Here is a 15,016-nt window from a genome sequence, read left to right on the forward strand (position 1 = left end):
ATGGTCTACAGAAACATGAGCTGAATAATGAACAAACAAGAACTCTCAGATTTATACCTCCTGGCGATCTCCTGTCAGCTGCAGATCCGTGTATCCTGCCTACACGGACAGCAGCCTACCGCAGCCCCCATGAACTCAGCATGTCCAAATGGAATATGGCACCCTCCTTGCCCCTTCCCTCTAACCTCACTCCTCCTCCTTTCCCTCTTACTAGACTGAAGGGTCTGTCCTCCACCGCACCTCATCGCCCAAGCAAGCAATCTGCAGTCGTGCCCACGTCCAGACTTGGCCTACTTCACTTCACCCCGGCCACTGCCACCGCAGCCCAGGCCTGGGCATTCCTGCAGGACGTTCCCAGAGAGAATTCCTGCCTCTAGTCTGTTCTTCCACTCTGTTAGGGATGGAATGTTTGCGGCCCCCCACCCCAATTCCTACATTGAAGCCGTAACCCCCAGTGTGATGGTATTAGGAGATGGGCCTTTGGGAGGTGATTAGGCTTAGAAGAGGTCATGAGGGTGGGGTCCCCATGACGGGACAGGTGCTGTTGCAAGAAGAGACCAGAGGGCTTTCTCTCCCTCACTTGCTCCCTTCTGTGCTCCCCTTCCTTCCTCCTCCCTCCGCCCACCATGTGAGGACACGGCAGGAAGACGGCGGCCTGCAAGCCAGGAAGAGGCCCTTGCCAAGGGCCGGATCAGCTAGCACCTTGATCTTGGAATTCTCAGCCTCCAGAACTATGGGGAATAAATGTCTGTTGCTTCAGTCACCCAGTCTGGGGTATTTCGTTATGTCTGAGCTGACTAAGACACACTGCATTCCTCCAGTGTGAAACCGGCACGAGCTTGTAATCTACAGCTTCCAAGAGCTGTTCATAACGGCACACACAGCCCTCCAGGTGGCCCTTGATACCTCTGCAGCTTTGTCCCCATCTTTCCTGCCTGCCTCAGCCCCCGCCGTTCCTGGGCGTCCCAGGGCTGGCAGACCTGCTTGTCTCTGGCACTGCACTGCCCCCTCCCCTCTGGCAACCCCTGCTGTTCTCTGGGGCTTGGCTCCAGCATGGCCTGAGGGAAACCCTGGCCGATCTCCCCGCTTCCCTTCGGGTCCCTTATGTGCACTCACAGTGCCCCGTGCACACCTCTGGCGTGACAGGATCAGACCGACCGAGGGAACTGTTTTCTCACAGGCCTGTGTCCTTCCCAAGTTTGTAAACATCTTGTTTTACTCATCTTCCCACCCCTGGCCCCAGCACAGAACACAGGACACCACGCACAGGGAACTGAACAAATAAATGCGTTTTCACACGGGACAGAGAACATATTTAGAATCTGGAATTCACAGGGGGTGTCTGTGTCTTGTCAGGAGATCCTGAGGGGGAACAGGGAGAGCCAGAACCGGGCCCTGCCCCGTTTCCGCCGCCGACACAGAGCTCACCACAGAGGAAGAAAGAAATCCCCACCGCACTCACCTCTCCCGCACAGCAAGGTTCTGTTGCTTTAAATAGCCCAGAAAAGTGTTGAGGACCCAACTAGTCACCTTTTTTGGCTCTGCCCTAGTTTCTTTTATCACATTTTGGAAGAACTCCAGTAGGCCAACTTCATTCTGTTAAAAAAAAAAAAAAAATTATATAAAGCCTTCCGAAAAAATGAAAGATCAGCATTCTGAAGGCAAATCTGAAACTGTCGCCCTTTGCCTCCTCTGAGACAGCTACTTTTTCTTTGCTAAACACTGGGATGTCACCAGAAAATTCTGATCACTTCCAGTTGATGGCAGGTATTCTACTTCTACTACTGTCACTATGCAGCATTCGAATAGCATTTTCTCAAAAGAAGAAGCACATTTTAGAGAGCCCTGGCTTTGCAGACCAGAGGATGGTGAAATGCAACACGCCCCAAACTCGCTGGCCTTCCCAGTGTCGGCCTTGTGTAGCCCACAACCTTTATCCTTGAGCTGCAACCTGGGGCCACAATGTTTGGCCTGAGTTTAGTGTCCTCTCTCTTTCCAGGCCTGTCCTCTGCTGGAAGTCCTAGTGATTGCTGGAAAAAAGGTACGAAACGAAGCAAATCCAGAAAGAACAAACAGAATATTCTACCTCTGAAAGATCAAAAGTGGATCATAACTGTATTCATCTTCCCACCATCGCAAGAGGTGGACAGGAACGGTTCTGGAATGTTTCTAAAATGAGGGGGAACACGGGCACAGGAGCCTACTTAGGCCACGGAACCGGTGGAGGGGGTGGCTTCCAGGCCTCCTGAGTGGAGCCGGCCACAGCTGGCTCCGTCCCTCAGCTTGCTCCAGCAGCAGCTGGGTGGCGCACCAAGGCCACTGTACTGTTTCTCCCCCTCTGGCCTGTCAGCTACGGTGGTCAGGGCCATGCCGCCCTTGTTCACTTTAGAACCTCAGCTAAGTCAGTGCTCAGTAAGTATCAGCAGACGGAACGAGGGTCCCCCATCAGCTAGCGTTTGTGTAAATCACACAGGAGCCCAAGCTTTATCATACCACGTTCTCCTTTAAATACTGGAATTGCCACAGCTATGTGCACAGCCGACCCTGAGGCACGTGTTCAGTTATACTCTATGGCTCACTGCAGGCTTGGATAGATTTGGCAGAACCAAGAAATTTAGCTACGTCCACACCTAATATTTCAGTAAGAAAAATAAAAATCTGTTCCACCCAGGTAAGGGATGCTGGAATTTCCTAAGGGAGAGGATATACATTTTAAGTAGATTTCCCTCCCCTGCTAAAATTCAAATCAGACCACATTTTCCTTGAAATATTCCTTTTTAAGTTCACACTGCAGTGAAGGCTCCCACTCCAGCTCCTTTCAGAGACCCTTCATTAACCAAAAGAACTTTCTGGAAAAAGAAGATACTGGGAAGAAGCAAGATACACTAACAAAAGTATTCTCAAAGTTTAGTGATTGTAGATGCTGTAATATACACACAGGCACACAGTTACTAAAGCAGAAATTCCATAACAGTAAAAAAAAACCTACATGTCCTTTGTAACAGATAAATTCTCCAGTGACAAGCCTACTGAATAATCCCATAATCATCTCTTGAATCTCTTTTCAAGCCAATGCTATTATTCTGCTCATGCTAACCCCGGGCAAAGGCCAGCTCGGCAGCCAAAGCCTGACTGCAGATAAAGGCAAATGCAGGAACATGAAGAGGAAGTTCTGTTTAACTTATGGAAAAGTATCCAAACTTCCACAATAGTACACAAGTCACTGGGGACGCAGGAAACTGCTATCTGGCCCAAATCAGACGGGCAGAATTCCCTTTGTTCTAACGCAGACAGGCTGGCCCACTGGTGAAATGAGCTGTCAGGAGGAGAACTCTTTGCTTTGCCGAGGAAAGGTTTTCTAAATCCACCTAGAAATACTGCACTTAAACTCCCAGGCTTGGCTGAGTTGCTGGGACGTGATGAATATCTATTCCTCTACCCTTGGGTGGTTTTTTATTGGATGGATTACACGGCACGTCAGATTTCTGTTTGTCTTTTCACGTCAGTGCTGTGATGGAGCCTCTCTGAGCTGGAACTGTACTTCACTGGGGGATACGTGGTTTCAGTCCACAATTTACAGCAGACGTGAGTATCTGCGGCTGCGATGGGGCGAGCTACAGGGAGCGGGGCTGGAGGAGGCTGAGCTGCCGCCGCCCAGGGAATGATGGATCAATAAAAGTTGCACATGGGCTGCCAGCTCTGGCTCTTCAGAGCAGAAGCCCACTTTTCAGGGGAAAAAAAAAAAAACAACCCCACACGCATTCTAGTTTTCTTAGTTTTTCCATGAGATTGGCAAATGCTAATAAGCTTGGCACAAATCTCGGAAGTCTCTGGTGAACATGTCAGTGCAGCCATCTGGTTTTCTCAGAAAAACAGTGAGCCAGTAATTCCCTTACATAAAAATCATATTAAGAGCAACGCAGAAAGGCCACAGCATTAGGGGACCTCTAACGCCCTCCTCAAAAGCAATAAGCAGGCGTTCGACTCAGGACTAATCCATCCTGCATGGACAGAACTGCAACTTCAGCTGCACAGCGAGTCAAGCCTCCTGGCTGATGCTGACTGTAATTGTTCCTTCAAAGATGGCTCAAGTGGCAGGGACAACTGGTCCTGGCTTTTGTATAACACCACACAGTCTTTACAGCTCTAGGACTGGGAAGCAGCTTTTTCACATGTTAATCACATTTCCCAAAACATGCAATTACACCCGGAGCCAAGCCAGCTCAGACTTGCAGAGGCTAACAGGAGCCCTCAATTGCTAATGGATCTATCAGCGGTCAATACCGGTGAGAGGCAAGGCAGAGGGGTCACCTCGCCTCCATAGCCATGCAGGGAAGGAGCCTCAGTTCACCCTCGCGTCGGGTCCTGGAAGCCATCTGCCCAAAGCTGCCTTCTGCATCCCTTGGAGACGATAAAATGTCAGAAGACTCTACAGTTGGAATAGGATGAAGGCTGATTTCTCAAATGCATTTCTTGTTCTAAGTCACACACACCCTGTGAAGATGCTGAAAGGCCACAGAGTGAGGCTGGACTATATTTATAAGGAGGGTGAAACCTGAGAGCGGCAGCTGCCCGGCGGCAGCCTCTGAGAGGATGCAGCAGCCCAGAAAATGCAAGTTGTGGAACAGTCGTTCACGTGACAGGGAGTGTCCTGGTAGCTACCAGGGACCCTGCATTAGCAATCCTGGGCTACTCAAAGGCTCTCACAAGTATTTACTGATACCTGCTTGCCACAGAGATCGGCAACCGGCCTTGTGGGCGGCTGCACGAGGCTGCCGCTGCCGATAATAAAAACCATAGTTCCGGCAGCTAAAGCGCTAGGTGCCAGGCACTGCTCTAAGCACCTTCTCGGCATTAACTCAGTTAAATCCAACAACTGCCCTATGAGCTAAGTCCTACTGGGACTCTTTTTCACAGATGAGGACACTGAGGCACTAACTTGCTTGAGGTCACACAGCCAGAGAGCAGCAGCGCTGGGATTCGAAGCTCTGCAGTCTGTGGAAAGGTCACGGTCCCCGTCTTCCCAGGGACTGAAACTGAGCACCTATCAGTGCCAGGCACAACGTGAGACAAGCAGCTCAAGAGAAAGCACTTCCCCACCACTTCTATTATTTCATTTGATAGCTGCCAGCTGTTCAAAGGTTCTTCACATATTAAAAATGTTACAAGGAAATTAGCTTAGAAATTAGGAGGAGAAAATGGCAAGTTCATTTTCTGCTTTTGTCAGCCTACACTCAGGCACTCAGCTGCGGCATGACACACACCTGTTCCCAGTCAGGGAGAAGACAGTGGCACGGCGCCACCCATGCCATACTGCCTTCCAGGGGACAGAGGCTGGCCAGAGCCCCGCTTGGCTTCTGCGTCCCCTGCCCCTGCCCCAGAGAAGGCAGTGTGAGCACACCCAGACCCAGATAAATCCCATAGTTTCTCATACAGTCTTGGTGTCAAGCAGCCTGTGATTTATGATTGCATTCTAATTCCTCTAATATGGGGAACTCACACCTAATTGGGCAGGTCATGCCTGTGGTGAGCGCAGCTGACCAAAGAGGCCCCGCACGTGCAGACTGCATGGCAGTGGTTTCATTCAGGTGAGGCTCATGCACGCTGTAACGTGTCTGTCATTCTGTGGAGGCACAAACTGGAGTTGTGCTATCGACTGTGCCACAGGGGTGCCAGGGAGGGCAGCCGCCGAGCATCCGTGCAGACACTGGAAGAGGCCCGCCAGCCGTACGTCCGTGGGGCTCTGGGTTCCCTCCTAGTCCTGTGAGTTTGGGCATTCTTACAGCTATGTACAAAATGGCCCAGAAAGAAACACCAAATGCTGTGTTGGGGATGGAAATGAAGCAGAGGCGCGAGAGAGGGACGGCGACAGGGCAGACAGCAGAAGTCACAGCAGGATTAGGGATCAGAACATTCAGTGGGGCGCTGGCTCGGGTGGGACATGTGAACGAGTCCTCCCTCTGCTTTTCATAGAAACAGGAAGTGGCTGTGAAAATCTTTCAGCAAGTGCTCCTGTGGGCAGAAACACTACTCAGCGAGAGAGGATTCTTCAGTGGGGAAAAACAAAAGGGAGTTAATTGGTGGTGTGAGGCTGGCGCAGGAAACGCAACCTTCCACTTGAGTGTGTCAGGAGAAAGCCAGAGGGATCCTGAACCACCACTGCCACCTGCAAGACTAGCACACGGGTGTGCTCTCCACGCTGTCCCAGGGAACGGGCAACGAGAGGTCTATGGTCCTACTGTGGTCCCCACAATTTCCACTCCAGGGTCATGTTCCCAGCAGTGCTTGGGAGCCCCTAAAATCTGAGCAAAACTCTGGTCCCAACAACTTCACTTGTGCTATGTTCCCAGCAAAGACATACTGAAAGTATGTAGACATCTTGAGTTCAACTCACGGCAGCAGTTCTGTTCGGGGCGTGTTTAGACTAATGTGAAAATGACTTTACATTCTCTGACATGTATTAACTCTAGGAGAGGTGCCGAAGGAAACCAATTTGGGAATAAGAATTCCCCTTGAATAGTCAAAATCCAAATAATTCAGGTAATAAAAGTTCACAGAAGACCGGCACAGTTAAAAGACAGTATCTGCAAGAATGGGACACAAGAAGTATGCTGTCAAGAAATCAGTTCTGATGGTAGTCACACTTCAGTGTACCTAAAAAACCATTATTGTCAAATAGTCCCAACATGGAGAGAACTGTGTTGCTCAATAGGAGCTTTCTGGCTGGAGCTTAAAAACAGCAACGAAGCCAGTGTGGATGTGCTCATTTCCCCAAGATCTGCCTGAAACTTGAAACAATACATTTTATTTGTCCCATAAAGGCAATTATTCCATACATAGGGAAATCAGTATTCAGGAGGGGTTGGGGACAGAACCCCCTCTGGGTCCCCAAGGCTGGGCACACAGGACTTCAACTCCTCCCTGCACGTTGTCCCCAGTGGCCAGGTTCCTGAGGGGTCACATGTCTCTGAGCAGAGCATCCTCACCTCCCAAAGCACCTCTTCACTTGCACTGACAGAAGTGAATTGCTGGTTTTCAGGAGTAGAGTCAGAAAATGCATCTTTTTATTCAACTTTACCAGAATAAAATATTGGTTATTTTTCCAGTATATAGACTAAGTGTAAAAGCACCCTTAAGCTGGCAAGCACTGGATGCAATTTTTATAAAATGAAGAATAAAATCGATTTTGAAAATTGCATGGAGCTGAAATATGGTGCACGACAATGTTGACCAAATGGATTTTCCTTCAACAGCAGTTAAAAGGTGAGTACTTTGCACCTCAGTAAGTTTGGCCAGTCTAAAACCAGTCAATATGGTTTCAGATATTATTTCAAACTATCAGATTTAAAGTAGTATTACATGTGGAATGTATGGATATTTATCATGGGAAATTATTTTATAGGCAATTCATCCAGACAGCAAACCAGGCCATTTCTAGCTTACTAGAGACTTAAAGTAAAATTCTTGAAAAACAATCCATTTAACTAACACCCAGCTGTAGTCAAGGTATCTTTTCTGTTTCTTCGTCCCTTGGAGACACCTTAACCTTTTCCATGATGTCAGAAACAAACGATTATTACTTTAAATAGGCAAGAACCAGCTGGAGAAAATGAAGTTGTTCAAATAAGACCACACGTCTTGAGGCTGAATACAAAGACACACACATACACACACGCAGCAGCACAGGTGACAACTCGAGGGTTCACAATCACATTTTCCTATAGCCTCACAGGGGCCTTGCTGGGTTTTTCTACAATTCAACCTTGCGAGTCTCTTGATGTACCGTTTAGCGCGTTGCTTGGTGTCAGTACTCTTCTCCCTGGCAGCATATTCTCGGGAGTCTGCCTGGCTGTATTTAGATTTTTTTAGATTCGATGAAGATCCTGCCATGTCTATCATGATCGGGGTGAGTGAGTCATCCCTCCTCTTCCAGCTGGGGAGGCAAACAGCTCTGGTTACCCTGGGAGAGCTCTCTCAGCTCCTCAGTGTCAGAGGTGAGATCTGGAACTAAGAGTCTGTCCCTGAGTCAGTGTTTTAACTCACTGCCCTGCAGGCCTGCTCAGGACAGTTAGAAGCAACATGGAAAAGCTGAAGCACTTACATCTGAAAACAGCACAGGGCACTGTGGCGAGAGCGGCAGGCCCTCACGAAACACTCCACTGGGAACACTCTGCGGTCCCTCCATGGAGATCTCCCACACGAGACGGGCTGCAGGGCTTTCCATCTGTTGACTTCATACACAGCCAGCTGCCCTGCAAGCTCATCTCTGTTCCTCACCAAGTACCTGTTATGGGACAGGCTGAAGGACATGAGGCCCTAGGCAAAAGCATTCCCCAGACCCCACACACGCCACCCTACGTACGTGGAGACACTTCTCTGTGATTCAGACAGAAGGAGCCAAGTGCCTACAGCAGAAAATTTTTAAAACAAAATAAATCAAGCTGCAGAGGACAGCATACATTACTTTTCTTCTGACTTAATTTTTCCACTTACAAAATAGACATGATTTCTACTTTTCATTGGTGTTGACTGACTTTCACCAGATTTAGGAGACAGCTCTCTATGTTTATTTATAGGGCCAGTCTGGCATCTTACAAACCAATAGGAGTGACAAAAATTTTTAAATGAATCTATGTTCTGTGATTGTGCTTTAGGAAACATTAGTGGGACTGTATAAAGCATAAATAGCAACAAAAGTAAAAACTCTGTTTTCTCTACTAATAAAGCAAAAGCGAACCCAAACAGCAGCTAACTAAAAGCATTATCTCCATGTGACACTGCAGCACATCAGACGTGCAAACAGGCAGTGGAGCTGACACATGCAGAGCCGGGCCCTGAAGTCGGCCTGGTCTGAACTGGGCTCCGACACGGGGTTGGGAAAGTCACTTAACCAAAGCGGTTACATCTGCACACCTGTCAATTGGGAGAGCAACAATACCTGCCTCAGACGGCTGTCATAAGGGCATGTTAAACAGTGGTACAAGGTAAACTGCAGAGCATGCTGCAAGCCCTTTGTACGTGCTGCTTGGGCAAATGGCTGCAACTCCTTTGCATTCTTGGAGCGAAGCAAGGCACAGAGTTTAGGAAGAGATGCCCCCACAGAAACCAGCCTGGGAAGAGCTGGCTGAGAAAAATGCAACTACACATAATCCCGATCCTTCTAATAATTACTCCTGGAAATACTGACTCAGAGAAAAACTTGTTATGCTATTAAAATCTCTTGTTTTTCAGAATCCTAATACCTGGATCTCACCTTCCAAATTTCTATTCCTTAATCTTGACATACGAGATCAGAAATTAAGGCAATTTTTACTTAAGACAGAGAAGTGAGGTTGGCCAAATAGGTTGAAGTTTTAGGTGGGGCAAGACACTTATGTGGCCAGAGGAAAAAACAGTAATACAGGTTTTCTGTTGGGAAGGGATTATCAGGAGGGTCTAAGAGAGAAAATCAGAATGTTGATTTGATTTAAAGTCTTAGTGAAACCAGTTTGGAATGCAAGAGTTAGAGAGACCAAGTGATACACATGGTCATAGTACTTCCAGGCCTTCTCACCGGAGTTCAACGACACGTGTAACACTCCCTGATTCTCTGGGTTGTCAAAGGGTGGTTTATGGTTTCCCTTTGGAAACAGGGATGCTTTTACCAGGAACACTACTTCTCCTGGGATTTTTCCTGTGCACTCAATAGTGCCCCATTTATTCACCCAGGCACTGAGTGCCTACTGTGTGCTAGATCTTGTGGCAGATGCTCAGGTATGATGTTAGAGTTCTGTAAATATCAAGGATAATGTTAATAACACATAATTCAGTGCCTATGGCATAATAAAATGATGAGATAACTTAAAGACTAGAGTTAAATTCTGAAGTGTTTTTATTATTTGTGGGTAGAGCATGTGTGTGGGGGTGTGAATGCGCGTAGTGCTTAATTTAATAAGCCATCGGAAGGCACGGAGCCGGAGTGAAGCTCTGCAGAGCTCACCTCCACCACTGCTATTTATTTAATGAATACTCCTGGGTACTCTTTAAATTGAAAGATGGTTCATTAGATTTGTGCATCTGCCCTTCTCAGCAATCTGTTGTGTTTCTGATGAAGGCAGGAAAAAGCACGAACATGTCATTTTCGGGTATGAGTAACTCAGCTTCCAATGATTACAAAGTCATAAAGGACTCAGGCTGCCTAATTTCAGGAAAACAATTTGTCTGAACCGTCGTTCTCTTTCCATTTCCATCTCTTTCCATTCTCACTCATCTTGGAAATTTCAAGTATTAGCCCTTTAAAAAAAAAAAACAACAACTAATCACCCAATACGTTATCTGCAAGCCATAAAAGTAAGCGTGTTCTTAGGATATTAAAAAATAAGTCATTTCAAAAATGGCTAAAAAATCACCTCCTTCTTGAAGTTTTCCTTTTTCATCTCAATCAAGTTAATTGCTACCTCCTCTAAGCTCTGATCCTACCTTATACATCTATCTATTGCATATTGCAATCTGTCTAGGGGTTGGCTAGCTATAGTGTCATGTATATATATATAAACTCTTAGATTCTTTTTTTTTTTGTCTCTGTCTCAGTACCTGCTACGCAGGAGATGCTAATAATAGTAATCTGAACTCCATAATCAAAGGTAAGTTTCCCTACATAGGGCCTTAAACTATTAAAACAGAGATTCACTCATTTGCTACCCCTTAGCAAACATTTATCCAAGGCCCACTAGGTTTTGGCACCATAGAGGAGAAATGAATGAAGACTGGGACACAAACACAAATGCAGAAATGTCCCTGCCCCCACGGAGCTTATGCTCAGTGAAGTGTATGTGTCCTCATCGTATATTCATCTAAGACCAAGTGTGACAATCCAATGGAGATGCCCTCTGAAGGGGGCATATATTTTCAGACAGTGCCTTGAACACAAATAGTCATTTCCTTGAGAGGAGATTCTGAAAGGTCCTTTCACTTTTCTTATTGAGAAAGTGGATATACAAAATAACAAAAGTAACATATTTAGTGTATTCTTCTCTGAAATCACAGCCTTGGGCAAAGAAACAGCCAAGGAATGTTGGTTCAGCATGCACTACCTCACGCCACATGGAGAGAGGTGACTGATGTCTGAGGCTGAGTAGCTTGGTCCCTGCCCTCCCATTCCCTGTGTAATCTGGCAAATAGTAATAAAATGCTGTTCTGGAATTCAGTATGTATTTCAAGTAGGCTGGAAATTAAAGTGGTCAAGATGGTGGGAAAGATGTGTAAGACTAAAAATCAGTTTTGTTACCTCACCCTAGGAAAACTATACACATTGTTAAGAGGCTTCATGTTACGAGGTGTTCTGTACTGAATGCTGACTGATTCATAGTCAAAGACGTGGCATTAAGCACTGCTGGTGTGCTAATCTGTGCTGAGTAACAGAGAAGACGAAACAGTCCTTGCCTTCGAGATGCTGAACAAGATAAATGAATAAATAATTAAAATACAGTGATATAATCATAGAGGTATGAATAAGATACAACAGCAGTCCATAGGAGGCAGTGAGCAACTCTGCTTCTCAAAGTAAAGGATTTATGGATGCTAAACAGAGAATCATTCATTCAACACACATTTCATTACCTACCTTACACTATAAGTTGCTAGGCTGCTGTTACTGAAGTACATCAATATACATATAAATATGTATCTTCTAACATCCCTATGTAGTTACTGGCCATTTAAAAAGCAAAACAATCCAGAATTTCCACAGATTCTGTTGCTCCAAAAGATGAGTGTGGCACATACCTACTCCCTGAAAGATGCGGCAACAAAACTTTCCACCTCCTCCCTCACAGACAGGAACAAGACAACTGTGACAAAACGCTACGCTCACTGATGCCATGTCACTTTCATGTTGCCATGACAAAGAAAACTGCAAAGCCCCAAACAGCTTTGAAAAGGATGGAAAATCCCTAAGCAGATCTCAGTAGTGTCAGACGCTCTGCAGGCCCCTTCAGGTGCATCCTCAAGCCTCAAAGGGCGGACACTTTAGTCAGAGTTTTCAGCATTTCATGTGGAATACGTGTTTTCTTCTATGACTGGTAAAACAACCGGCTCGCTTTTGAGACCCTAACATCCTGCCAGACCCTGTCATGGTTCAATAGTGCTAAACATCCAGAAACCCTATACGTTGAATTTCCTTTCTTTCAGACACACCGGAAAACACTCATCCATAACATTTGGACTGTCTTTAAGAAGTCTCCATGGCTACCGTGAGCAGGTGTTTGTTTCTACAAAGAGGAAACGACTAATACGAGAGTGAGTTTCATTTTCTAGTTTCATGAGGAGCATTTACCATAGAGGGGAGTGAGCACAGGTAACTGTGCCCATTCTTCTCAGCGGCATCCAGAGCACAACTGAAGAAACCTGCCCGCTCCACTCACAGCCCACAGCCGCCCACTGTGCGTGGAGGGGCCCCTGCAGAGCACCACCCAGTCTGCCGCATCTGATCAATACCTACCAGCAAAGTGAAGCTGTGCTCCGGCAACATCCCATACTGCTGAACGAGCCTCTCTCGCGTCACACTGGGGAGCTCAGGGAGTCTCTCCCGAATGTGGTCAACATTGATCACTTGCTGTGAGTCTGCACCTGCAGGCAGAGATGTGGTGTCGTAGAGCAGCAGGGGAGGCAGGTTGGGTTCCGGCATGAACCTAGGCAAAGAGGAGATGGGATATGAATCTGGAGTATTGGATTAATGGGAAGAATAAACTCTACTATTAATTATGAATGTTTCTGTGTTTAGATGTTATGTTACTTGCAAATATTTTCTAGTGTCCTATTATATCAACTGTTTCCCAAGAAAGTCTCTGCACGAGTGTCAAAACCAGCAAACCCACCACTCTCCATGCTTATACAGTAATAGCAATGACGAGTGAAATAAGCCTAACATAGGGTTGAAGCTGCACTATGACTTACAGTTGTGGATAATCCATTGCACAATTCACAGAGACTTGGGTATACAGTCATATGTCACTTAGTGACATGGATGCACCCTGAGAAATGTGTCATCAGGTGATTTTGTTGTGCAAACATCCTAGAATGCACTTACACAAACCTAGACGGTACAGCCTACCACACACCTAGGCTGTATGGTATAGCCTATTGCTCTAAGCTACAAACCAGTAGAGCATGTTACTGTACTGATATTCTAGGCAACTGTAACACAACGGTAAATATCTGTGTATCTAAACATAGAAAAGGTACAGTAAAAATACAGTGTTATAGTCTCACGGGACCACCATCGCGTACGCAGTCCGACACTGACAGAAACATCACTCTATAGTGCATGACTATATAGTCATAAAGACATCCACTGGAAAAAATAGGACCAAATAAGAACAATTTACTTATTAGGAAAAAAGATGACTTCTCTCATTAAAAATTTCTACTATTTTTAGCATTATTTGTATTAATATAGTAAATGAAAAGTCAAAGAAAAAAACTTACTTTCTTCAGAGGTAGAAGAAATCAGTGGATTTTGCCTAAATACAATGTGGAAGCCAGACAGGAGTGGGGGAACAGGTGGAGCACATGGCATTTTTAGGGCAGTGGAACTACTCTGTATGACACTGTGATGGTGGACACATGTCATTTACACACGTCAAAACCCATCAAATGTATAAGGCAAAGAGTGAACTCTAATGTAAACCATGGACTTTAGTCAATAATAAGGTATCAGTATTGGTTCATCCTTGTAACAAATGTACCACAGTAAAGCAAGATGTTAATAACGGGAGAATCTGGGTGTACACTTGGAGAGGGGAGGGAGTATGTGAGAACTCTTGGTACTTTCCACTCAGTTTTGCTGTAAACCTAAAACTGCTCTAAAAAATAAAGGCAATTAATTCTTTTAAAATGTGGAGGCTGAACCACTGCATATACTCTTATGGAACAAAGATATCTCTCCCTCTGTTCTATTCCGGTACTAACATTTTCTCTTTGCTCCTTCCTATTTGTCGAAGGGCTTATGTCAAAGCAGGTAATGCACAGTAAATGGTGGCTTGAAGGTAACAGATAAGAAGTGCAAGCAAACCATCACCTCAGTGCCAAATCTCTGCTACGGATCAGGTTGACTTCTGAAGGCAAGAGGAAGCAAAAGGGAGGCTTCGCGAAACTCACTATTAACTTGAGAGATGGAGCTGAAGCCACTGGCTGAGTTAAAAGCCTAACTCCATGCTTGGTAGGAAAGCAGCACAAAGCGTAGGAGCAACATTAAAGAACAAAGAAGGTTCTTGGGAAGAACAGACTAAAACTGGGAGATCATAGTAATTAAAATAATTTTGAGTCTGGCAGACGCATGATAGGCGTCCTTGGGGTGAGGTTCACTCCAAGGGTTTGTGAGTTTCTTCTTTCCTACATAATGATGCTACATTTGATCCTCATTGACAGCAACAGCTACACTTACATCCTTCTGCATTGCACAAAGCAAAGGTGGGCTAATCTCAACAACTCCATTGCATAAAACCTCAATCTTGGTAATCTGCTAAACTCGATGGGAAAAATAAAAGGTTCAATTTATCTTAAGCCTATCATTACTTGCTATATTATTTGTGGGTCTCATATTAAGTCCAACTTATTTAATTTATCAGTGAAGTAGCATCATCTGAGGTTTGAAGGGAGCTGTCGTTAACATATACATCTCTTTTTTCATTTCTTGTTGAGGAATTTAAGTGTATTACTGAATTTGTCATAGAATGTAAGAATAAGAACAGCCTAGGCCCCAACCTCAAATGCCATCCTCTTAGCTTAACTACACAACTTTGACACAGAAATGAGTGAACAAGTGTATTCCAAGAGTTGAATCCTGTCAAGACACTTTGAGCTACCAAATCACAAAAATAATACTTCTCCCAGTATACACATAACATAGGAAGTCTAGATATTCTATCTTATAACTGTAACAAAAAGTGGTTCCTAAAAACTATTCAGGAATATTATGCTGATCTTTAAATGGATTTGAAGTTTGCCCCTGACCCCAAATATGTAATGGTATTTTGCC

General features: G+C 45.5%; 1 protein-coding gene across 1 annotated transcript in view; it reads right to left on the minus strand.

Annotated features, from left to right (window-relative positions):
* GATB (glutamyl-tRNA amidotransferase subunit B) overlaps positions 1–15,016 on the minus strand; it is a 73,133-nt gene that overhangs the window by 16,278 nt on the left and 41,839 nt on the right. The window contains exons 9-10 of the mRNA XM_045552113.1: positions 12,479–12,668; positions 1,463–1,596 (exon numbers count right to left, since the gene is read on the minus strand). Coding sequence (XP_045408069.1) covers positions 1,463–1,596; positions 12,479–12,668 — 324 coding nt within the window. The remainder of the gene's footprint in view (positions 1–1,462; positions 1,597–12,478; positions 12,669–15,016) is intronic.

Source organism: Lemur catta, chromosome 5, assembly GCF_020740605.2.
Source record: "Lemur catta isolate mLemCat1 chromosome 5, mLemCat1.pri, whole genome shotgun sequence".
NCBI classification, from domain to species: domain Eukaryota; kingdom Metazoa; phylum Chordata; class Mammalia; order Primates; family Lemuridae; genus Lemur; species Lemur catta.